Genomic DNA, 26219 nt, shown 5'->3' with positions numbered 1-26219 from the left:
CTTTTAAGTCCTGTTATCAAGGAGAAAAATTGATTTATTTTTAGGTCATGGCACCATTGTCTTTAGCCAACAGCTTTTTTGTTAATTCAGAGTTGCCTATAGTGGAAATTATGAATTGAAGAGAAAGAAACATCATACTTATCACCCAGCTAAAAGTTCTCAATATTTCACCCATGTTTAACAAGAATAATATTACATTGCAGATGTTGAAGCTAAAGATTGGGTCCAGGAAGAGTTGTGGATAGAGAGATGTGCATAAAGAAAAAAAATATTTTCGGTTTGTTTCAGATTTTTTTGTTAAGTAAATAATTTCACTTCATCATATTTGTTGTGTTAGAATTATAACTTTTTGGAATTTCTTTCATATATTTGGATTCATTTTGTATAGTCTAATTTGTTTCATATATTTGTTGTTCCAAAACGATTCATATTTTCAGAAGTTACTTTGGAAGATTGGTTATATTCATTTTAACGTGTTAATTCATTATTTTGGGATATTATTTTTGCGCTCTGAGTCATCCCTGCTAGTCCAACCCACAAAGAGAAATGGAATGATATGGACTGGAGTCACAATAGTAAAGAATGGAACAAACTCAATTTTTGATTAATTTGTTATGTTATGATTCCGACTGATCTCCATTCAACCCAAACAGAAGTAAGAATCATTTTGTTTCACTTTTATACCTTCCTGTATTTGTTGCAATATGTCTCAATTTCATATGTAGAGCATGTTTTTTTTAATATAATGAAAATTTAAACATTATCGGCATGTTCTGACGTCACTTCAGATGCGATTCTGAGTGTGTTCCATGCTGGTTCCGAGACGACAAGACGGATGTCCGGCCGGTTGTTCCTCTTCTCTCCTCTTGTGTTAATATCTACATGCCACCATCCACCAGGGAGCCACTGAATGACTACAGTATTATACTTTTATATGCTTATTGATCTTTACAAAAGTGTGAGTAGCCATTTGGCTGATTTTAATTAAATATACCATTCGTTTCATCTCCTACTGCACTTAGTTTTTGGCGCAACTTTTTTTATCCTATTGTTCTCCCAAAGACTGCTTTGCTCTCAAGGGAGCTGCCACTAATGCCACATACACACGAGCGGTTCAGCCGATGAAAACGGACCGATGGATTTTTTTCATCAGATATCCGATGAAGCTGACTTTCATCAGTCTTGCCTACACACCACCAGTTAAAAATCCGACCGTGTCCAACGCGGTGACGTAAAACACAACGACGTGCTGAGAAAAATGAAGTTCAATGCTTCCGAGCATGCGTCGACTTGATTAAGAGCATGTGTGGATTTTTGACCGATGGATTTCCCCACAGACGATCGTTTTTTTTAACCATCAGAAAATTTTAAAACAGGTTCTATTTTTTTTTCACCGATGGGGGAAAAAAACGATGGGCCCACACACGATCGGTTCGTCCGATGAAAACGGTCCATCGGACCGTTTTCATCAGACAAATCGATCGTTTGTTCAGGGCCTAATGCTGCATATGTATACTTCCTGGACTTTATAGACTTTTAGTTGTGTTATCAGTGTTTTGGGAACCCTCAGGCCTCGTACACACGAGGGGACATGTCCGATGAAAATGGTCCGCGTGTATCATTTAAATGAAGCGTGTCCCCGCGCTGAACGAACGGCGCATGCCCCGTCAGTAATATATCCCAGTGTGCATTGCTCCAAATGACGTCGCAAGGACGTCATTGGTTTCGACGTGAACGTAAATGACGTCCAGCCCCATTCACGGACGACTTAAGCAAACGACGTAACTTTTTAAAATTTCAACGCGGGAACGACGGCCATACTTAACATTGGCTGTGCCTCATATAGCAGGGGCAACTTTACGCCGGGAAAAGCCTAACATAAACGTCGTAACTTTACTGCGTCGGCCGCGCGTACGTTCGGGAATTCGCGTATCTAGCTAATTTACATACTCGACGCGGAATTCGTCGAAAAAATTGCAGTTTAGATCCGACGGCGTAAGAGACTTACGCCTGTCGGATCTAATGGATATCTATGCGTAACTGATTCTAAGAATCAGTCGCATAGATACGACGGGTCAGATTAGGACTTACGACGGCATACATGGCGCTGCGCCGTCGTAAGTCCTTTAAGAATCTGGGCCATTATTTCTATCCTCAGGTTATATAATGCACTTTCCTTGGATACCAATAAAGCACACAAGGCAAAACTCAAAATAATTGTTCAGATAGATTCCATGTTTTTTATGTTTTTTTTTTTAATTCCATATAAATGTTTCTCAAAAATTATAATAATAATAATAATAATAATAATAATGTAAAACACACAAAACCTTATTAGCACGAGCCTAGTATAAATAACAAAGTTTACATTGTATTAACCTGAAAACCATGAACTATTAATAAAACACCAAACCTAATTATCTCTAAATTCATGAGAAAAGAGGAAATTTACCTCCACTTTAAATTGAACATGCTTGTGTACATCGTGAACGGCATCAAAAGTTATTTTTAAGCGTTGATTTTAGCTTTGAAAATCAATAAAAATCCATATACAATTTTATACAAATATAAATATTATGTGCAAAAATATCTAAATTACTTTTAGTCTTGTGCAAACAATGATTAAATCCTCACTTTTTAAAAACCCATCAAATAAAAAATAAATAATGATCTTGCAAAGTTTATATTCTGTAGGGAAATGGTATGGGTTTGCAGAGGGGGACCTCCTGCGGGGCCATCTTAATGCAAGGGCACTCCTGGGCACTGCCCAGGGGCCCCAGGTACATGGGGGCCCCACAATAATCTTGCATTACGTCATACTTGCCAACTGTCCCAGGATTTTCTGGGACGGTCATGCCTTTTACCTATCTGTCCTGATATGGCTGTGGCCCTCCTGACCCCAGTATTGTGCCCTTCTGACCCCCCTCCCCGTACTGTGCCCTTCTGCATCCCCCCTGTACTGTGCCCTTTGTGTTGACTAGTCTTTGATACATAGAATGGTTTCCTTTTGTAAAATCGATTTTATTGAATGAATATATGTTTAATTCTATCAACTATTTATACTTTATTTCTTGAAAGTAGGTGTGTAAATTGGGACAAAAAGCTGGTAGGGGCCCCAGTGCATTACTTTGCCCAGGGTCCCATGATGCTATTAAGACTGAACTGACTTAACCCCTTCCTTACTGGGCCATAGTAATATGATGCCGGCAGGAACCCTCCCTCCCTCTGGGTGGACGTCAATAGACGTTCTTTCCTCCCGGACTTCTAGGGGGCGCGCACACCTCCGGTGGCAAACGCGCACTCGTGACTCGGTGCACGTCCCCGGCGGCCGCGATGTTCCGCCGGGCACCCGCAATTGCCTGTGATCACGGCAGGAGTTTGGATCTGAGTGTGTAAACACACAGATCCACTTCCAGTCAGAGGTGAGGAGACAGATGTGTGTTCCCAGTAAAGAGGAACACACATCAGTCTACTCCCCTTGTGAGTCCCCTCCCCCTACAGTTAGAATCACTCAATAGGGAACATATTAACCCCTTCAACGCCCCCTAGTGTTAACCCCTTCCCTGCCAGTCACATTTACACAGTAATCAGTGCAGTTTTATAGCACTACAAGATATGGGAAAAAAATACTGCGCTAAGTGAACACCAATAAAAAGCAGCAACTAAGAAGTGATATACACACAAAATGGACAATAGAAAAAATGTAGTTGCGCTGTGAGAAAAAAACGATATGAGCTATAGCAAGTGATGAACAAAATGCAAATGAAGCAATAACAACTGTGTTAAATCATAAGTTCAGTGAAGTTCAAAGAAAAACACAATTAAAATAAATTCTTCTGTGATTCAAAACCACCAAGAGTGAAGACACCATGAGAAATGCAGGCTTACCAGATGGCAAGCAAAGATGGCTTGCGGCTGTAAACCCCAGCCTGGGCCTTTAGTCATGGACTGCAGCACACGCCAGTGGAGTATATCAATGGATCCTCAAAGGCACAGATGTCACCAGGTAGATGAGATACCCAAAAAATAATAGGACTCACAATAGTGAAATACCGTAGAATTTTTTTTAAAATTTAATGAGATAAAACACTTACAAGAGAACGATCATATAGAAGCATAAAATAAGCTTAAAGTGGAAGTAAACCCTACTATTGTTTTCAGCCAAGGAAGCTGCCATCTTTGCCTCTGTTTAATCTGCAACTGCCATAATGCTGCACATGTGATCCATTATGACACCGGTCATTGGATGGTTTGACAGTTTGGTTGAGAGCACAACCAATGTGACAGCTAGCATTTCCGGCATGCCGGGAATGTTAACAGTTTTTTTAAACTATAAAATAGAAGGGTTTACTTTCGCTTTAAGCGAATGCCCGTCCGCTCGGACTATCACGCAATAACGTCAGCACATCTCCTCTCCCGGCGCGCGTTTTGTCACACAAATGACGTCGTCTGGGGCACGGGCGACGCACTGACGCATCGCATTAAATACAATCTCAGGAAACCAAGCCTCGATCTGAGTCGAGAACTCCGAAAACCCACCATCCAGGCTTGGTTTCCTGAGATTGTATTTAATGCGTCAGTGCGTCGCCCGTGCCCCAGACAACATCATTTGTGTGACGAAACGCGCGTCGGGAGAGGAGACGTGCTGACATTTTTGCGTGACAGTCCGAGCAGACGAGCGTTCGCTTAACCCGGCCGGCTTTATTTTATGCTTCTATATGATCGTTCTCTTGTAAGTGTTTTATCTCTTTACATTTTACACTTTTTTTCTACGGTATTTCACTATTGTGAGTCCTATTATTTTTTGGGTATCTCATCTACCTGGTGACACCTGTGCCACCTGAGGATCCATTGATATACTCCACTGGTGTGTGCTGCAGTCCATGACTAAAGGCCCAGGCTGGGGTTTACAGCCGCAAGCCATCTTTGCTTGCCATCTGGTAAGCCTGCATTTCTCATGGTGTCTTCACTCTTGGTGGTTTTGAATCACAGAAGAATTTATTTTAATTGTGTTTTTCTTTGGGCTTCACTGAACTTATGATTTAACACAGTTGTTATTGCTTCATTTGCATTTTTTTCATCACTTGCTATAGCTCATATAGTTTTTTTCCAATTTCTCACAGCGCAACTATATTTTTTCTATAGTTTTATAGCACTAATAGACAAAAACGTGTCAAAAGTGTCTGATATGTCCGCCGCAATGTCACGGTCACAATAAAAATTGCAGATCGCCGCCATTACTAGTAAAAAATCAAATAAAAATGCCATAAATCTATCCCCTATTTTGTAGACTCTATGGGCCAGATTCTCATAGATACCGCGTTGGCGTAGTGTAAGCCATTTACACCACGCCACCGCAACTTACTGGAGCAAGTGCCGTATTTGCAAAGCGCTTGCTCCGTAATTTGCGGCGGCGTAGTGTAAATGGCCCGGCGTATGGCCGCGTAATTCAAAGGGGGCGGCTTGAATTCAAATTAAGCACGCCCCCGTGCCGATCGAACTGCGCATGCACTGGGCGGAAAAAGAGCCCAGTGCGCATGCTCCAGCTCACGACGGAAAACGTCAATGACGCCGACGTGAGTGTCATTGACGTAAAGTCGTATTCGCGGACGACTTAGTAAAACAACGTAACCGATGGAAAAAGACGACGCTGACCCGACGCCATACTTAAGATGGCATACGGCGGACTGGCGTAAGGGGTGACCTTACGTTTAGGGAAACGACGTAAACGACGACTACGCGGCGCAAATTTGTTCGGGAATCGGCGTATCAGGCTTATTTGCATAGTCAAATGAGAACTGAACGTAAACGCCACCTAGCGGCCGGCGTCGAATTACATCTACCATCTGACGGTGTAAGTGACTTACACCTGTCGGATCTTGGCCGTATCTATCGCATAGATACCCGGGGCCAAAAACAGAGATACGACGGTGTTTCCTGAGATACACGTAACTCTTTTGAGAATCTGGCCCTATAACTTTTTTTAAAAAAAAATTGTGATATTTATTAAATCAAAAAGTAAAAGATATTGTGTTTTTTTCAAAATTGACGCCCTTCTTTTGTTTATAGCGCAAAAAAATTAAAACCGCATGAGATGATCAAATACCACCAAACGAAAGCTCTATTTGTGGGGGGGGGCAATAAAAATTGGTCTGGGCAGGAAGGGTGTGAAAATGCCCTGTATGGAAGTGGTTAAAAAAGGTCGCTGCCACAGCACAGAGCTTTTCAGACCATAGGCTACTGCGGACCTAGCCTTAGAAAGATGACATCATCTTTGTATTTATCTATTTGCTTGGAGCTCAGCTTTAACTCTTTCAGTAAGGTTATCTTGAGAAGATCTGTTACATACATTTTTAAGACAAAACATCTCAATAAATAAACTTCTTAGCTTGGAATTGGACTGGAAGATAACGACAGACTGAGCTACCGGATATGATAACGTACAAAAATAGCAAGTTAGTGCTCTAACATCTACAACTACCGTTTTAGATGTAATACTAAACATTTCAGCTATAAAGAAGAACAGAGCAAGTATGAGATGGGCCATCATTGTTTTTACTGCCCGAGCATGGGCTTGAAGCTTGGACTGACCCAAGTCCATATTATTCTGTTTCATGTTCTGGATGTGCTGTATGAGGGAGCTGATTGTGAGTGTGAGTGAAATAAGTGTGAGACCAACGGGCAGACAGCAACCAAAAATATTGGCAGTCATGACATATATCAGGTTTACTTGAAGTGTCGCATTAATGTTAGCAAGTCCTTCAGTGGCATTTCCAACTGCTCTTTCCTCAGGGTCCAAAGTAAAAGTCCAGAACATCGGTATACAGATGACGAGTGACCCAGATATTGATAGCAGCAACAAGTGGGGTAGGAATGCTGAAAGTCTTTTTTTCAACCACAAAAAAAGACGGCAAGTGTAGTTTGCAATGCTGATACAGTAGACAACACAGAGCCAGGAGATCATCCAGTAGCTACAGTAGACTGAAAACATATTTAAGAAGAATATTGGTAAGTAAAATTCCTTCGCAAAGTCGTGAAATCCACTAACCCAAAGTATGAATTGTGTAGTCATTGTACACTGAAAAAGAATGTTCACCAGCCCCATGATGAAATGTACTTGGTCACACCTGTTCATTGTAAATCCATTTTTCATATTCTTTACACTAAAAATGACAATACAGGCATTTAGCATTATACCAGCCCCACTATCCAGGATGGTCAAGGCCAGTGCGAAGAACCACACAGGAGAGGACATTGCCGAGCGTGTGAAGGTGACTACACAACTGCTTGGATGTGGAGGAAATGTTCACCAGATGAAAGTAGAGCTGATGCAAATGCTCCCTGGATATTAGTTACATGTTTTTAAAACGAATGAGGAAACTGGATATGTTTGCATGAAAAGGGCTGAGCGTGGCCCCCGGAACATCAAAAAAGACTGAAAAAATATTGGAGAGTTATAACAAAAAACACAATGGTAGTGTATTAGGTAAAACGTCTCACTTAAAGGACTTTTTGAAACATTACATTTCAAGGAAAAAAAACTAGGGTTGTCCCGATACCACTTTTTTGAGACCGAGTACAAGTACGGATACTTTTTTTCAAGTACTTGCCGATGCCGATTAACGATACTTTTTTTTAATGTCATGTGACAGTTGCAGTTTTTTACTATTTTTTTTTTTACTATTTTTTTTTTACAGTGATTTTTTTGATTTACATTGTTTTTTTTTATATTTATTGCAATTTTTATTTTTATTTTTTTAACAGCCCTGTTGGGGGTCTTTGGAGAGATATCAGAGGTCTTAACAGACCTCTGACATCTCTACTTTAAGACAGAGAAAGGGACTTAAGACACAGTTTCCCCAGTCCCTTTCTCTCAGCCTCAGCTGAAATGAATGGAGAGAAGCTCCTCCCCATTCATAAACTGAAGCATCGTAAACACAGGTTACAATGCTCAGTTATGTGAATGGACAGAGTCTATGATCACTGACTCTGTTCATTCAGAAAAGGTAGGAGTCTGGTTTAGCAGGTCCTACCTCCGCTTTCCATCCTGACAAATTGAGGGGGGAGAGCGGCACGGACGGGGGCAGAGGACTGCACGGACGGGGGGAGAGGACTGCACGGATGGGGGGAGAGGACTGCACGGATGGGGGAAAAGACAGCAGGGTGAAAAGACAGCAGGAGGGAGAAAACAGCACGGAGCACGGGGGAAAGACAGCACGACAGCAACTCCCCTGCCTGCCCAGGTATCGGGTGAGGCATCGGAGCATTTCCCCGAGTACAAGTACTCAGGGAAATGCTCAGTATCGGTACCGATACCGATACTAGTATCGGTATCGGGACATCCCTAAAAAAAAAACTTCCCCTTCTTAAGGGCTTGAGCAGTCCATGTTAGTAAAATGATGACAGAATGCACTAAGAGACCCAGTGGCATTGCATGAATCTGTGTATTGTTGCTGCCGCCCACTATTCAGATGGCCGGCCACCTGGTGAGTGCCGGCCATCTGAATAACGGCAGCTGGTTGACTTTGGAAGTGCATATCAGAGCAAGCGGTGCATTCCTGAAAAAAAAGCAATGTACAGGGTAATAAAGCAGGAACATTACTGTATTTTAATAAAAAAGAGACAACAACGTACAAAACTGAATAGCATTAGAGACCCCATAACGGAAATATGGAACACCACCCATCGTTGATAGCTAATGCTTTTATGAAATATTACTGAGAAGTATCCAATCTTAATTTAGATGGCGATACACCCTAACCATCAGCTCAGAATATTAACTCTTTTCTCAGCTCAGTGGCCTTGCCTACACTGCCTGAAAACTCACTTCACTTAAGGTCCCAATTTCAGACAAAGACATTTTAGACACCATCCATGCCCTGCCAACAAACAAGTCATCAGGCATGGATGGGTTTTCGTCAGAATACTACAAAGCCTTTTCCCAAATCCTAGTCCCTCACTTGTTCAACAGCGTTGCCTCATCTGCCACTTTCTCTGATGAAATGTTATAAATAACTATTATAACCCTGCCCAAACCACCCACTAGCGGCTGAATAGCGCCGCGAAATTGGCGGTAAAGCGCCACCCCCGTATGAAAAATGGGGCCTTAGGGGATGGTACCTCTGTAGGAGTATTTGTGATTCCACGTTCACCCCAACCCCTACACACAGTCTCCTGGACAACCTGAGAGGGAGCATCTCATCAGTTATAACACAGGCATCAGTAAAAACCTAAAATATGAACAAACTACTCTACTCTACTCCTACTCTAACCCAAACTATAAAAATAAAATAACTTTTTTTCTTAAGCTCACACTAGATGTCAGTAAAGAACCTCCATTGTTAACTGTAGCAAAGCCAGAACATGGGGAGCAGAAAAAAAATATCATCTGAATGGTGGACAAAGCATTTATGTTTATTATATAAGCTATCATTTACTCAATTATAGCTTTTTGTCTTAGTGCTACAAAAAGTTACCTGAAATATATCCCTCAGCTTTGAACTGGACTGAATAATAGTGAGAGCTTCAGCAGTTGGACAAAACAACAAAAAGAACCAGCTGATGATAGACATCAAGTCTATAGAAACAGATGAAGATAAAATACAAAAATACCCAGACAAGTAAAATGATACATGGATTGCGAGAAAAAGTAACATTGTTCTTGTTGCATTAATGAGGGGCCCGAGTTTAGGACCATCAACATTAGAATTGATATCTCTGATATGCCTAATATGTCTTACAAGACTAAATATAGTTACCGTAAGCGAAAGGAGGCTAAGAAAAAAGGGTAAATAGCAACCAAAAATCCCTACTGTCATTTCAAAAACAGGGCCAATAAACAGTGTCCCACCAATAATCATGGACTCGTTGGTGGAATTCCAGATAGGTTGTTCATGAATAGTCATAGAAATCTGCCAGATTGAAGGGACACTGAAGAGAATGGATCCCATTGCTGATACCAGCAGAAGCTGTGGGAGAAACGTTGCGATGGACCTCTTCACCCAAGTAAAGACGACAAAACTGAGGTTAGAGATAGTTGAGCAGTAGTATGCACAGAGGAAGGCGGTCAACCAATAGTCAAAGAATCCAAGGGCAGTAAGAGAAACAAAGCAGGTCAGATAGACTTCTTTCACAAAGAACTTCTGGAACCATACAAGGACCATCAAAATCTCCATGGTCAGGAAAAGCTGTAGAAGGGCGTTCACCAATCCTTTGGTCAGGTGGATCAGATCACACGGTTTTATTTTCTGCCTGCTTTTCATGCTTTTCAAATTGACATTGAATATGTACAGGTTCAAAGCAATCCCAGTGCTACTTTCTAATATAACTATAACTATTAACACAATATACAGAGGAGGGACCATGATGATGTCGGCTGTGCCTAAATATAGCAGTCGCCTTTGTCCGGTTTCTTTTATAACAAAAGTCAAACAATTCTTTTACACTCCAGGTACTCTTTTTTCCTCGGTATTCCTCCAAGCATTTGAGAGCTACAGATTCTTTCAGTCAATATGCTGATATAGGAGTCTGAAGGGAACTGAGATGATGCAGCACAGAAGCATTCTATGAGTTTTGACATATGCAAATAGTTAGTCTCCTATTTCCATGATTTAAATGAGATTTTCTCTTCAGGTATTACTCCTTTAATGGCTACTGCAGTGTCCTGTGCTTCGGTGACGGCAGAGGGTTTTACACACACTGCTGGTGGCTAAAGATTGTGAATTGTCAGATGGAAGCTATCACTTCCGCACACTTCCGAGAGCGCCGGTTCTCCCCCTGCATGCCCACGCCATATTTCCCGGACTCCACATGCCCATCCGGGGACCCAGGACCAGAATGGGGGGTGCCTCCTGTAGTGATATAGTATAGTGGGTAGATAATTAATTAGTAGTTATTATTAGCATGACGATGATACATTTTCTGCAGCAACCCCGATTCTTCCAGAGAGATGCACTTTATTGACTTCCAACACAGAACAAAGTCCATAAGATACTTGCAGATGACAAAATCCAACAGAGTAAATATGACAAAGAATAATAGCCTTCAGAGTCCCATTTTTCCTAGACCATTTCTAGACCTGTGCCTTCATATCCAAAAAAAATGAAAAGACTGAGCGCCAGGTTATATCCCCTATACACGGAAGGGCTGAGCAATTTGATTGGCCATTTCCATTAGGCCTTTGATCTGAGTGAGTGAGTGAACAACTTGTATAGCGCAACAATTGCGAACTGAATCGCCTCAAGGCGCTTGGTATCCCTTTTACTTCTGTTTCTCCCTCAGAATAGGTGGGTCTTAAGTTTTTTACTGAAGGCCAGGTGATCAATTTCCGTTCGGATGATAGTTGGTAATGCATTCCACAGTCGAGGTCCTTGGACTGCAAATCGACGTTCTCCTTTGGTCTTGTAGCGGGCTTTGGGGATTTGTAGTAATTTTTGGCTGGTTGATCTAAGCACTCGATTGGGGTTTTGTTGTTTTATTTTCTCACCTAAATATTGGGGCGCGCTTCCATGTACACATTTGTGCGTTAGGCATAGGGCCTTAAATATGACTTGGTCTTTTGCGGGCAACCAATGGAGTGATCTCAGGGACGGGGTGATTGATCTGCTTCTGTCTTTCAGAGTGACAGATAATGACCCCGAGCCATAAACAGCTGCAGTTATGAACTGCCCTAATTTGCATTCTTGCATATTCACATTAACATAGCACAGAGCCATTATCTGTCCCGTTTGAAATGTGTAATTAGTATATATAATAAATGGAAATCATATTTATTTATTTTCTAACCAAGCTTTGCAATAGTGAACAGTCGTTATTTCTTTGTTTCTTCTATCCCTAGAAGGTATAGGGTAGTGATGGTGAACCTCGTCACCCCAGATGTTTTGGAACTACATGTCCCATTAAGCTCAACTAAACTGCAGAGAATATGAGCATTGTGGGAAATGTAGTTCCAAAACATCTGGGGTGCCGAGGTTCGCCGTCACTGGTATAGGGTATCATTTAGCAGAGGCTAAAATGCAACATCTCCACTGCTGTTTTCTTTAGCTTTGGAGTTGTGATAATCATTTGAATAGACAGTAGTGGTGTAAAAGAAGAGAGAATTAACAGAAGAATCCAAAGCTCGGCTCTTAAAAATAAAAGAGCGGCCACATAATAAAGAAGCACAAGTAGATAATAAACCGAATAGGTTACGTATCCTCGCATTATTTTGGGCACTAAATTTCCATTGCTTATTTTTTTGTTGTTGGTCGAGGTTCCCATGTTTTCCATCATACTGTGATGGTGCTTATTCAGGATTATAGCAATACAGCTAAAAGTGACCACAATGATGAGGAATGGTGCACAGCTTAAGGTCAAAGCGATGCTCAAAAATCCTGCCGCATAGTTTGATACCGAATTGTTTGAACCTAACGTCGAATTGTTGATAGAAGAGACATGAGGTTTAAAAAAGAGTAGCACACCAAAAACACTGCTACAAAGAGATAAGACTTCTGCCCCCAGGATCATCCATGGTACGACCAGCTTGATGTTCTCCTTTGCCCACACCATGGCCCTGGTTTTGAAATCCATAATCTTTATGAAATAGAATAAGCTGAGAGCTGCCGTGAGCCAGGAACTGGAGGTCATTGTAAACATGTCCAGAGAGTAGACAACATACGCCCAGGGAGAATTGATGATATATTCCTTTTTGGGCCCAAGAAAGCCACTGATCGCTCCAGCAAACACGGTGATCGAGTAGCAAACGTTTGTCATGTACAGGACTATACGTATTTTGTTGGCTGTTTTAATGGTCTTTTTTTGTTTGCTTTCCTTGACTATAACACCTATAACAAATAAAGTGGAAGACATCCCAAAGACCATTTCAAGCAAGAGAATAAAAATGCATGCCGTCGTTAAGGGATCACTAAGGATGGAAGCCATGGATCCAGATCCTCTTATAGACAAAAGCAAATGGACCGGAGATATGTTCTGCACACACAGCTTAGCGCAGCAGAATCATTTTCTAATGGCCATTTCACGAGATGAAAAACGATTTGTTTATGACGTCAGCAACATGACTTTGCATAATTGAACTCACAGAATTTGATTATGTGATTTACATGAACACGTGGAACGATAATTGACTTTCCAGTATCCTTGTGACATAGACAACATTAGATAAACTGGCTACATTCTTAAAGCTCTCATGATTAGAACATAGAAATTACCCCAAGAAAAGTTCCAGTAGCGGCACTAAAATTCCATTAGCCATCAAAATTGTGCTTATCTCATTTCCCTATATTTATATAAGGGTATCTATTCAACACTTTTATAAGAGGGCCTGCTTACAAGTTCATGCAGGGGCAGAACACCCTGCAAATTTCACAGGTAAATGTTCGACCCAACAGGGCCGATCCTGGGCGGGTGCGCTGGGTGCTCTGGGGTGGGGGGGGCACCGGCGTGTCAGACTGCTCCCCTCCCTCCTCTCCTTGTGTCACACACAGAGCCGGCAGCTGCTAGGGTGCCAGGAGAGTACTGAAGCCGGGGGTGACTGTCCCTGAAGAAAAGTTACGCTGCCGCCGCCCCTGCTCTCATCTAGCTCGGCAGCACAGGTACAGTATGTATCACAAAGCGCACCATGACAGGCAGATACAACCCCCCCCCCCACCGCGATATGAACTTGCGGCTGTTTCCAACCTCGGGTCAACCCCGCCCCTTGACCCCCGTATAGGACACTCCCTGTCTAGAGAGATAAAAGGCAGGCAGTACCTGGTGCAGGTGTTCTTATGAATAGCTTGTGACGGTCCAAGGAGGGTGTGTGCTGTCCTGAGACAGAACCAGGAAAGGAAAATTATGGTAAGTATGGATAACAATTTTCCATTTTCCTGTCTCAGCCTCATGCCAGCACAACCGCGGGACTAGCACACCTGCACCAGGTACTTCCTGCCTTTTACCTCTCTAGACACGGGGTGTCCTATACGGGGTCAAGGGGTGGGGTTGACCCGAGGTTGTGCTGTTCTGAAGCAGAGTCAGGAAAAGCTATTGCAATGCAAAATATATTTAATTAGCCACAAGAAAGGTATTTCTTGCATTTTCTACATTCTTAGCAATACACCATTACAAAAAAGACAGAAAACCCCAAGGACCTTCACTTTATTGGCCACATCTCTTTATTAAGTTGATTTAGATATCTCATGTATTAAAACAAAAAGATGATGAAAAAAACAGTATAATATAATTGCAGCAATAATAATTACAGATACGGTACAGAAAATGAATGCCTCGTACACACGATCGCGATTTCCGCCAAGAAAAACTTGTTTTGTTTTTTTCAGCAGGAAAACTGCAGAAACTTGTGTTGCATACACGGTCATGCCAATCTTGGACAAAATTCCAAACGTCAAGAACGCAGAGACGTACAACACGTACGACGAGCCGAGATCAATGAAGTTCAATAGGCAGTTCGGCTCTTCTGCTTGATTCTGAGCATGCATGTTTTTTTTCGCATCGTAATTGCATACAGACGATCGCGATTCCCGATCATGAGCATCATTTCCTGTCGCGAAAATTGAGATCTTGCTCCCAATCTTTTCTTGACCGAAATGCTCACAGAGAAAGTGCGATGGAGCATACACACGGTCAGAATTTGCGACAAAAAGCTCACATCGCACTTTTCTCTTCAGGAATCGCGATCGTGTGTACGAAGCATTAGGTTTATACAAGGTCAGTAAATATAATGCTCTACAATTCTGACTGCTAATGAAAGCGTAGAGCCTAGCTGGGCATTAGAACACACAAAGCCAGATGTGCATTTTTAGCAAGTGTAAATTTGTTACAAATGCCGCCATGTCTGCTTAATAATTTTTTTAATTTCTCACTTAGCTATTTTTTTTTAATACAAACTTTTTTTATTGACAGGAATAATGGGTCAGGCCCCGTACACACCAGCGGATCTGTCCGATGAAAACGGTCCGCAGACCGTTTTCATCTGACATGTCCGCTGCCAGATTTTGGTCTGATCAGACCAAAATCCCCGCGGAAAACAAACGCGGTGACGTGTCGCGACGTGGCCGCGACAATGACGCGGCGACGTGCGCGACCCTGGAAGGTCAATGCTTCCACGCATGCGTCGAATCACTTCGACGCATGCGAGGGATGGCGGCCGATCGGACATGTCCGGTGAGTCTGTACAGACGACCGCACATGTCCGACGGACAGGTTTCCAGCGGACAGGTTTCTTAGCATGCTAAGAATTTTTTTTCCGCTGGAAAACGGTCGGCTGGACAAATGTCCGCTGGAAACCTGTCTGGTCAGCCGTACACACGACCGAACTTGTCTGCTGAAACTGGTCCGCGGACAAGTATCAGCGGACAGATCCGGTCGTGTGTACAAGGCCTAACTGAGATACAATACGAAGGTATACATATTCAGCTGGGTTGTATACATATTAAACATCCAAGTACATAGTAAGCAGTTACCTGGTATCAGGCTCATATAATATCCCTTTCATGCCTAAGCAATGTAAACATCCCTTGTGACAATAATAGGTGGTGACAGGTACTCTTTATGGAGAGATCGGAGGTCTAAAAACCCCAAATCCCTCCTTTGAAATTCAAAGTATTCAGATTGCCAAATACGGCGATTCTATATAGTGTATATTTTTTTAAAACCGGCGCCATTGGCAGCCGAGTAAACCGGAAGTGACGTTGTGACGTCGGTTCCGTGTTTACATACAGGAGACTGGAACAAAGCCGTTTCCGGCTTCGTGCCAGTGTGTCTCTAGCCGCCAGTGTGTCTCTAGCCCCAGTGGGACGGTAGGCCCGGTAAGAGTGGAAGAAGGCGGCGGGAAGGGGGATGTCCCCTCCCGCTCCTCCGGTATAACAGCCGAGCGGCTTTTAGCCACATTGGTTGCCAACCCTGGAAAGCTGGGATGATGCAGCTGCAGGCATCATCCCAGTATAATCCCCTAAAGCCGAGGCCGCAAATGTGTGTACGGTCAGCACGAAGGGGATAAACTTGTTTCTGGCAAAACTCGAAACAGACAGAAAAAAAAAGAAAAAGAAAAAATAATAATAATAGAAAGAAAAGAAAGAAAAGAGAGGAGAGGAAAGGACACCTTCCTCCGGGCTTGTTCATAGACATACAGTATGTACCGCATTAGTTTTCCTCTATACAGCACATGTATTGTAGGAGTAGCACCAAGCTCAGGAGGAAATCCTATAGATGGGTCTAGAACCGTAGCAATCTATCCATTACTAACTGAGGGGGAGCAAGGTTAGAGGTGTCGATACGTCAACTGTTCCCTGAGGAGAAGAGAGTTGACAATCCACTGGGCCCTTGTAGGCAAATTAGACGCCAGCCAGTAGTGTGCTATGAGTTTTCTAGCCAAGTATAATTCAGGGGGTCCCCTAGTTACAAACATCCGACTTACAAACGACTCCTACTTACAAACGGAGGGAGACAACAGGAAGTGAGAGGAAATCTACCCCTAGGAAGGGAAATTCTCCCCTGTAAGAGTTATTTTGGGAAAAAGGTGTCTCTACTGATGCTTAAAGCGGGGGTTCCGTGGGAAATACTTTTTTTTTAGGTGCATCTGCCGCTGTTAATATACTTCTGATTGTACTCACGTGTCTGAGATTTCTAGCCATCCGCACGGACATTCGGCCGTAAACAATAATTTATAAAAATGTTTCCTGTATGGTTCCATCTTGCTTGTGGGCACTCTGAAGCCCACGAGCAAATACTTCCGGGATATGGTGAATGCTGATGTCCCAGCATTCACGCTCTATCCCACGCATGTGTAGTGTTGACCGCGAGCGGCGCCGCCAACACTACATGGTTGCCATCACAACGGCCGGCGTACTAAAAAGTACACACCCCCTTGTGACGGTAGCCACAGCGTCACTATGAATCTGCCTCATAACTCGTCTCTTGGGAAGCATTACGCTGTGCTCCCAGGAGACATGGCAATCGAGTCCCAGAAAACACTGGGGCGCTTGCGACATTAATGACACGCCCACTCCCGTGGGAGGGATATCCGGAAGTGCCTGGTATTCCCAGCTGGATAAAGGTACTGTAAAAAAATAAAAAATAATAATAGCGGACTTAAAATGTAGTTAGTGTGGCAGTCTTAATCAGATACATTGTCTATTGAGGGTGAACCTCCGCTTTAATCACCAATCCTTGTTTCCACAACAACCCAACATTTTCAAAATCCAATTGTCACTGGGACAGAAAGTGAGGTGAAATCTTCTGAACAGGGTCACAGACATCAAAACAAATGTTACAGGGGTGTTAACCATTCCCTATGCTATTCAAAAAGCTTAAAAATATTTTTTTGGGCTGGAGCTACACTTGAAAAGTGTACCTGTTCCGACTTACAAACAGATTCAACTTAAGAACAGACCATGTCTTGTTTGTAACCCGGGGACCCCCTGTAATCTAGTCATCATTATATAAGTACCCTTTGGATACATTTCAGTGTCGATCGACTCCAGGAGGCTCACCGGTGGAGTAAATGGTATGGGCAAGCTACATTTTAGTTATTGTATTTACTTTCAGTATTTGCACATTGAGTTTTTCAAAATGAACAATCATTTCTATTAGCCAGATTCATAGAGAGTTACGCCGGCGTATCAGTAGACTCTGAATCTACGCCGCCCTAAGTTTAAGCGTATTCTGGAAACCAGATACGCTTAAATTAGGCTAAGATACGAGCGGCGTAAGTCTCCTACGTCGTCGTATCTTAGGGTGCAATTTTTCCGCTGGCCGATAGGTGTCGCTTCCGCTGAGTTCGGCGTAGAATATGTAAATGACTAGATACGCCGATTCAGGAACGTACGTGCACCCGGCACAGTAAAGATACGCCGTTTCCGTAAGAGTTACGCCGCGTAAAGATAAAGCTGCCCCCTAGCTGGCCTAGTCAATGTTAAGTATGGCCGTCGTTCCGGCGTCGAAATTTGAAAAATGTACATTGTTTGCGTAAGTCGTCCGTGAATGGGGCTGGACGCAATTTACGTTCACGTCGAAACCAATACGGCGGTGTACTTTGGAGCAATGCACACTGGGATATGTACACGGACGGCGCATGCGCCGTTCGTAAAAAACGTTAAACATGTCGGGTCACCAAACATTTACATAAAACACGCCCCCCCATCCTCATTTGAATTAGGCGCGCTTACGCCGGCCCCATTCACGCTACGCCGCCGTAAGTTAGGAGGCAAGTGCTTTGTGAATACAGTACTTGCCTCACTTACTTACGGCGGCGTAGCGTAAATACGATACGATACGCCGCCGGAAAGATGCGACCGGCTACCTGAATCTGGCTACATATGTTTACTATAGAAGGTATGAGGTTGTATTTATTGACGCAGAGCGTGCAATTCAACATCTCCTTCGCTATTTTCCTCAACTCGGGAGTTTGGACAATCATTAGAAGAGACATTAGTGGGTTAAATGAAGACATTATTATCAGAAATACCCAAATTTCAACGCTCAAATTGAAAAGAGTGGCCACATAATAAAGAAGTACACATAGATAAAAAAACATATAGGTTAGAATTACGCACATTACTTTGGACACTACATTTCCAAAGCTTTTTGTTTTCTTGCTGTCTGAAGTACTCATGCTTTCCGCAATACTACGGTGGTGCTTACTCAAGACTTTAGCAATACAGTAGGAGGAGAACGCAATGATGAGAAATGGAGCACAGCTTAAAGTTAAAGAAATGCTCAAAAATCCCGCAGGAGAGGTGGAGACCGAGTTGTTTCGACTTAACGTTGAATTGTTCATAGAAGAGGAATAAGGGTTAATAAAGAGAAGAACACCAAAAAAACTACTAAAAAGAGCTAAGACTTCTACTCCCAGGATCATCCATGGTACGACAGCCTTGATGTTCTTCTTCAGCCACACCATGGCCCTGGCTTGGAAATCCGTAATGTTCATGACATAGAATACGCTGAGAATGGCTGTGAGCCAGGAACTGGAGCTCATTGTAAACATGTTTACAGAGTAGGCAACATATGCCAAGGTAAAACCAGTGATCTGATTATTTGAAGGTTCAAGAAAGCCGCTGACCGCTGCAGCAAACACGGTGAATGAGTAGCAAGCGTTTGATATATACAAGGCTATACGTATTTTGTTCCCTGTTTTCATGGACTTTTTTCGACTGCTTTCAATGGCTATTGCACCTAAAATAAATGTAGCGGAAGATATCCCAATGACCATTTCAAGTGAGAGAATAAAAATGCACACTGCAGTAAAGGGATCCTGAAGAATGGAAGCCATTGATCCAGTTCCAATCATAGTCGAAGGTGAATGGACCGGAGTAATGCTCTGCACACACACAACGTTTAGCTTGATAGCATCGTCTTCTAATCCACATTTTACAAAACAAAATGTTTTTTGTTTATGACGTCAATAACACGATTCTGCATAATTTTTAGCCACAGAATTTGATTATGTGAATTTACATGAACACGTTGAATGATAATTGACATAGAAAGCTTATGATATGCTGTCTGCATTGTTAAAGCTTTAAAGTCGTTGTAACCCAGTGAAGTGACTGGCCTCAGGTGATACAGAGATTGAACAAATCCTCTTACTTAAAGCGGAGTTCCACCCATATACAGAACTTCCGCTTTCCAGTATCCAGTATCTGGTATCCGGTATCCCCCTGTCAGGACCTGGGCTTGAACCTGGGACCTCTTCTGTGTCTGGCATTGACTCTCCCCACTGAGCTGTCTGGGATGCTGGACAGTTCCCTGCCTGATCTGCTGGATAAACCTGATCCATCAGGCCTTGTACACATGACCGAACATGTCCGCTGAAACTGGTCCGTCGGACCAGTTTCCGCGGACATGTCCGACCGTGTGTAGGGCCTACCGGACAGTTTTCCGGCCTAGCGGACAGGTTTCCAGCGGAAAAAAGTTTCTTAGCATGCTAAGAAACTTGTCCGCTGGAAGCCTGTCCGTCAGACATGTCCGATGGTCAGTACGACTCATCGGACATGTCCGCTGGCCCGAAATCACGCACATGCGTCAAAGTGATTTGACGCATGCGTATTCTGTCTGTGGGGAATTTGGTCTGAAGGTGTGTACACACATCAGACCAAAATCACCCAGCAGACATGTTCGATGAAAACGGTCCGCGGACCGTTTTCATCGGACATGTCTGGTCGTGTGTACGAGGCCTCAGACTACTCTGCTTGGTGTCTTGATTGCTGTTGAACCTTGAACCCTGAACCCCTTGCTCCTCCCATGAACTTCCTATAAAAGCCTTGTCTCAGCACTTCCTCTTTGCCAGGTTATTGTGCCTTTCATGCCAGTGCATTGCTGTTGTCTTTCCTGCTGCCATCTGTACCTACAACCACATGTGATTGACCCTTGGCTTGTTCCGATTCAGCTTCATATATTGAGCGGCATGTATGGGTTTGGTGCTACCTGTCTCCTGTGTTGTGTATCAAAAAAATATTTAGCAACGTACGATGCTCATTATGTGTATACACTGTTAAGCCTCGTAACACACGATCAGTCCATCCGATGAGAATGGTCTGAAGGACCGTTGTCTTAGGTTAACCGATGAAGCTGACTGATGGTCCGTCACGCCCACACACCATAGGTTAATTAACCGATCGTGTCAGAACGCGCTGACGTAAAACACAACGACGTGCTGAAAAAAACGAAGTTCAATGCTTCCAAGCATGTGTCGACTTGATTCTGAGCATGCGTGGATTTATCGGTTAGGAATCCATCGGTTAAATTTAAAGCAAGTTTTTTTTTTTTTTAACCGATGGTTAAATAACCTATGGGCCCCACACACGATCGGTTTTGACTGATGAAAACGGTCCTTCAGACCGTTGTCCTCTGGTTAACCTATCGTGTGTACGAGGCCTTACAGAAAACTTCTAGCTCCTGCCAATGGATGGATCTGATTTACATCAGCTTGGAAACATTCAAATATCTGACCGTGTAGGTTTACTGTTTACCTCAACAACCGCTCAGTTATGTCAACAGTAGAAGAGTTCCAATGCAAATTTTTGGCTTTTGGTTTTAAGGCTTTGCAAATAAATAAATGACATGGTGTGTGATTTATTTCATCATTTCGATCCGGATATAGTTGGTATAGAGATCACACACTGAGTAATGTACAACAATCTCATTGATGGCTCATCCATGATCCATTGAATTCCTAATGAAATTATTTAGCACTGTTTTTTTTTTTTATAGTATTAACCACTTCAGCACCGGACCGTTTTGCTGGCCAAAGACCAGACCATTTTTTGCGATTCGGCACTGCGCCGCTTTAACATGACAATTGCGCGGTCGTGCGCCGTGGCTCCCCAACAAAATGTACGTCCTTTTTTTCCCACAAATAGAGCTTTCTTTTGGTGGTATTTGATAGCCTCTGCTGTTTTTATTTTTTTGCGCTATAAACAAAAATAGAGCGACAATTTTGAAAAAAAAATCAATATGTTTTACTTTTTGCTATAATAAATATCCCCCCCCCCCAAAAAAAATATAAAAAAATGTATTTTTTTTGCTCAGTTTAGGGCGATACGTATTCTTCTACATATTTTTGGTAAAAAAAAATCACAATAAGCGTTTATTGATTGGTTTGCGCAAAAGTTATAGTGTTTACAAAATAGGGGATAGTTTTATGGTATTTTTATTAATATTTTTTTTTTTTACTAGTAATGGCGGCGATCAGTGATTTTTATCGTGACTGCGACATTATGGCTGACACATCGGACGTGTTTGACACCATTTTGGGACCATTGTAATTTTTACAGCGATCAGTGCTATAAAAATGCACTGATTACGGTAAAAATGACACTGGCAGTGAAGGGGTTAATCTGTAGGGGGGCGCTGAATGGGTTAAGTGTGACCTAGGGAGTGCTTCTAACTTTTAGGGGGCATGGCTTGCCATGACACATCACTGATCGATGTTCCCGATAACAGAGAACAGACAATCAGTGACATGCCACTTGGAAGAACGGCCGGCAAATTAAAGGGGACATATATATATATATACGCCCATTTGCCCAGCCGTGCCATTCTGCCGACGTAAAAGTGCGTGCGGCGGTCGGCAAGCGGTTAAAATGGAGCGGCAGTGAAAAAAAATCCTTATATCGAGCAGAAGGATTTATCAGACTTTACTGGTACACTAATGTCCCGTACACACGGTCGAATTTTCCAACAGCAAAAAGATTGACAAACAGGTTCTCAATTTTTCTGACGGAAAAAATTATGATCGGAAATTCTGAACGTCTGTATCAGTTCCGATGCGCAAAATTCTGACGCAGAATGCTGCTAGGAAACAATTTGACGCATGCTCGGAAGCACTGAACTTCATTTTCTCGGCTTGTTGTAGTGTTGTACGTCACCGCCGTCTTGACGGTCGAAAGATCAGAGAACTTTTGTGTGACCGTGTGTATGCAAGCCAAGCTTGAGCGGAATTCCGGTGGAAAGACCATCCAAGGTTTTTCTGATGAAAAATCCAATCGTGTGTACGCGGCATAAGGCTCGCTGTACCAGTAAAGTCTGATACATCCTTTTTCTCGATATAGCTACTCCATATGCAACTACAGATGTAAGTATGACAGTGGTGTTCTTGTAACTATAAAAAAAAACCTTCTAGTCTTAGGTAAAATATAGTAAAATTGCGGTTGGCAGCACCCCCGCTGGCGATCAGGTCCCCACCTTCCGGGGGTTTCGCGATTGGTCATCCAGCCCCGCACTTACCCTATCTAGGTTGTGGGCAGCACTCCTATGGATTTCCACCGTGCTTCTCCTCCCGCCTCCTCTTTGGCTTCCAATAGGATCACCTGTCCTTTCAGCCAATCAGGTGATGGGTCTCAAGACCCACTTCCTGATTGGCTGGGAGGAGGATCAGTGTGACAATAGCAAATATTCATTCGCTATTGTCACACAACTGGGTGGGGTCGGAGCGCAGTGGCCCTGAGCCCCCACCCTTTTTTGAAGTCTATTAGAGGCTCTGGCTTTAAACATGTGAATCAAAAAAAAAAACACCCACCGCCATTGCAACCCCCCCTGATGGAGGGGGCAGCCACTGCTCTCTTCTATCTATCTATCTATCTATCTATCTATCTATCTATCTATCTATCTATCTATCTATCTATCTATCTACTCAGGAGATTTCTTCCCATTTTCCCACTTTCTTTTGGGTCCCTTGGCAGAAGTTTACCTAGTGAGGACACAGACAACATGGAAAGCCCAGAAATAGGTTGTAAACGTCAGTGCCTGACCTCACAAATGCTCTTCAGGAAGAATGGTCAAACATTCCCATAGACACCCTCCTAAACCTTGAGGACGGCCTTCCCAGAAGAGTTGAAGCTGTTATAGCTGCAAAGGGAGGGCCAACTCAATATTGAACCCTACGGACGAAGACTGGGATGCCATTAACGTTCCCCTGCTCCTCGGTGATGCAGGGACACACGCACCCCCTATAACGCCGGGAAGCTGAGGCCGTCATGTGACGCCTTCCCAGGATGGGAGATCCCATCTGCGGACATCATATGACATTGGGCAGGATGTGAAGTGGTTAACTTTTGACACGTTCTATTGAATGTTTTCTACTCTTGATCTTCTCTTTCAAATGCCCCTGAAGAAGGGATAAACTCTCTATTTTTATATAAGTTACCATTATTTAGTTTGCCCTTAGAAGAGTTGAAGCTGTTATATCTGCAAACTCAATATTGAACCATACAGACGAAGACTGGGATGCCATTAACGTTCATGTGCGTGTAAAGGCAGACGTCCCAATACTTTTGGTAATATAGAGTATGTTAGTTATTGTTTGTACCTGTAGTACAGCCTAAAAATTTTCATCCTACCTAAAACACACTGACACTAACTGACACTGATACTAATTAGAAAAAAACCCCTGTCAAAAAAAAAAATACTGACCCTGACCTTGGCACTGACATAGATCTAACCTTGATCTATGATTTTTTTGTAGTTTTATTATTATTAATATTATTATTATTATTATTATTATTATTATTATTATTTTTATGCACGCTTTTTTTTTTACTCTCTGCAAGGAAAGAGAGAGATATGATGTATCCAGGGCAGGACTTAGGATGGTGGGGGCCCCTGGGCTTGAGTGTTGATTGAAGGGACCCCAACCGCTAACAAAGTTGTTGAGCGAGGGGGGGCGCTGATCGACGACTGATCATAGTTGTTGGGGGGGTTCTCATCTAAGTTGTTGAGCGGGTGGAGGCGATCAGAGTTGTTGAGCGGGGGCCGTGGCACGATCATAGTGTCTGAGGGGTGGGTGGCGATCGTAGTTGTTGAGCGGGGGGTGCTACCGCTGGCCGGACTTCTTACCTCTTCATCCACAGCTGCATGGCTCTTCCTGCTTCCTCCTCCCGTGCTGCAGGGCTCTTCCTGCTTCCTCCTCCCATGCTGCAGGGCTCTTCCTGCTTCCTCCTCCCGTGCTGCAGGGCTCTTCCTGCTTCCTCCTCCGGGGGACCCCTATTGGGCGTGGCCCATGGGCTTCAGCCCAGCCAAGCCCAATGGTAAGTCCGGCCCTGGATGTATCTCTCTAATCCATTTACAGAGAGAGAAAACATGGGGGCGGACTTCACAGTGACTGAATACTGTGGTAGCCAATCAGAGCTGTGAACAAGGCTTGTGCCAAAACGCATCTGCGTTTTCTTTTAAACGTGGTCATATAAAATAAAGGTACAAGACTGAACCTCCAGTAGTGCCGGATCTTCAGATTTCATTTGACCCAAAATCGTGCGTTCTGGGTCCAAATCATTAGTATGGGGCCCATGGCTCTTGGTGAGACGGTGAGACCCCTGGTCTCTGTTCTGGGAGCAGGCTACAGGAAGCTACAAAGGGAGATACACAAATATGCAGCCCCGCGGAAAAAAGCTTGATCTAGCGGGGCCGCATATTTGTGTTAGGTCGGCATCAAGGGGTTAATGTATACATACAAACAGACAGGCCATAATATCACAAAAGTCAGATCTATGTTATTCCTTTTTATTTTTATTTGTTCAGAACAATCACCAAAATGTTAGAAAATTACATTGGTACTCGAGTCATTTCGAGGATCCATTGTTTTATCTTTTACAAATATCATGTGATTAGCTGTGGTATGGCTTATAGCCAACATTTACTAGGAAAAGTTACATAATTCTTTTCACCCCATCAAGGGGTCTGTTGAGATATAAAATGATATATTAGAATCAATATATTGTACGGTATTGAGTATATAACTTTATTTAAAATGTACAGTTGCAATAAAAAGTATGTGAACCCTTTTGGAATGATATGAATAGGAAATCTTATAGCTAGATTCAGTAAGAGTTAGGTCGGCGTATCAGTAGATACGCCGACCTAACTCGGAATCTGCGTCGACCTAAGTTTAAGTGTATTCGCAAACTGAGATACACTTAAACCTATCTAAGATATGACGGCTTGCGCCGTCCTATCTTAGGGTGCAATATTTAGACTGGCCGCTAGGTGGCGCTTCCATTGCGGTAGGCGTAGAATATGTAAATCACTAGATACGCCTATTCACGAACGTACGCCCGGCCGCCGCAGTACAGATACGCCGTTTACGGAACGCATTATCAGGCCTATAGTTATTCCATCAAATAGTTGGAATAGTAATGTTAAAGTATGCCCGCTGTTCCCGCTTCGAAATTCGAAAATTTTACGTTGTTTGCGTAAGTCGTCCGTGAATAGGGATTTACGTAATTTACGTACACGTCGAAATCAATAGGACCGTGCAGCGTACTTAGCCGCAATGCACACTGGGAAATGTAGGCGGACGGCGCATGCGCCGTTCCAAAAAAACGGCAATCACGTCAGGTTAAAGCAAATTATCATAAAACACGACCCCTCAGCCTATTTTGAATTAGGCGCGCTTGCGCCCGCCGCATTTATGCTACGCCGCTGTAAGTTAGGAGGCAAGTACTTTGAGAATACAGTAATTGCCTCTCTGACTTAAGGCAGCGTAGCGTAAATACGATATGCTACGCCGCCTTGAAGTTGCGCTGGGCTACCTGAATCTAGCTATTATTCTGTACATTGATATGGGTTTACATCCACTTTAACCACTTAAGGACCGCCTCCTGCACATATACGTCAGCAGAATGGCGCAGCTGGGCACAAGCACGTACCTGTACGTCCTCTTTAAGTGCCCAGCCCAGTCCAAAGCTCCATGACTGCGGCCGCAGGACCCGCGGACCCGATCGCCGCTGGAG

At 43.2% G+C, this 26219-nt stretch overlaps 2 protein-coding genes across 2 annotated transcripts; both read right to left on the bottom strand.

Annotated features, from left to right (window-relative positions):
* Positions 1-9437: 9437 nt before the first annotated feature.
* LOC120942840 (taste receptor type 2 member 40-like) lies at positions 9438-10419 on the bottom strand. The gene has a single exon (XM_040355766.1). The coding sequence runs from the start codon at positions 10362-10364 to the stop codon at positions 9438-9440; it is 927 nt and encodes a 308-aa protein (XP_040211700.1). The 5' UTR covers positions 10365-10419.
* Positions 10420-12007: 1588 nt separating this feature from the next.
* Positions 12008-19282, bottom strand: LOC120942839 (taste receptor type 2 member 40-like). The gene is made up of 2 exons (XM_040355765.1): positions 18551-19282; positions 12008-12124 (listed from the first exon to the last, which is right to left on the bottom strand). Exons 1-2 carry the CDS (start codon positions 19280-19282, stop codon positions 12008-12010), a joined length of 849 nt encoding a protein of 282 aa, XP_040211699.1.
* Positions 19283-26219: the final 6937 nt, after the last annotated feature.

The sequence above is a fragment of the Rana temporaria genome, chromosome 6 (genome assembly GCF_905171775.1).
Source record: "Rana temporaria chromosome 6, aRanTem1.1, whole genome shotgun sequence".
Classification (NCBI taxonomy): Eukaryota; Metazoa; Chordata; class Amphibia; order Anura; family Ranidae; genus Rana; species Rana temporaria.
Note: the sequence above shows the minus strand (reverse complement) of the source record. Positions and strands in the feature narration are given on the sequence as shown.

Coding starts and splice junctions, on each gene's coding strand:
- LOC120942839 (XM_040355765.1), bottom strand. CDS start 19,282: ATGATTGGAACTGGATCAATGGCTTCCATTCTTCAGGATCCCTTTACT. Junction 12,125..18,550: donor TTGGAAATGTAGTGTCCAAA/GTAATGTGCGTA, acceptor TTTATTTTTAAG/AGCCGAGCTTTGGATTCTTC.
- LOC120942840 (XM_040355766.1), bottom strand. CDS start 10,364: ATGGTCCCTCCTCTGTATATTGTGTTAATAGTTATAGTTATATTAGAA.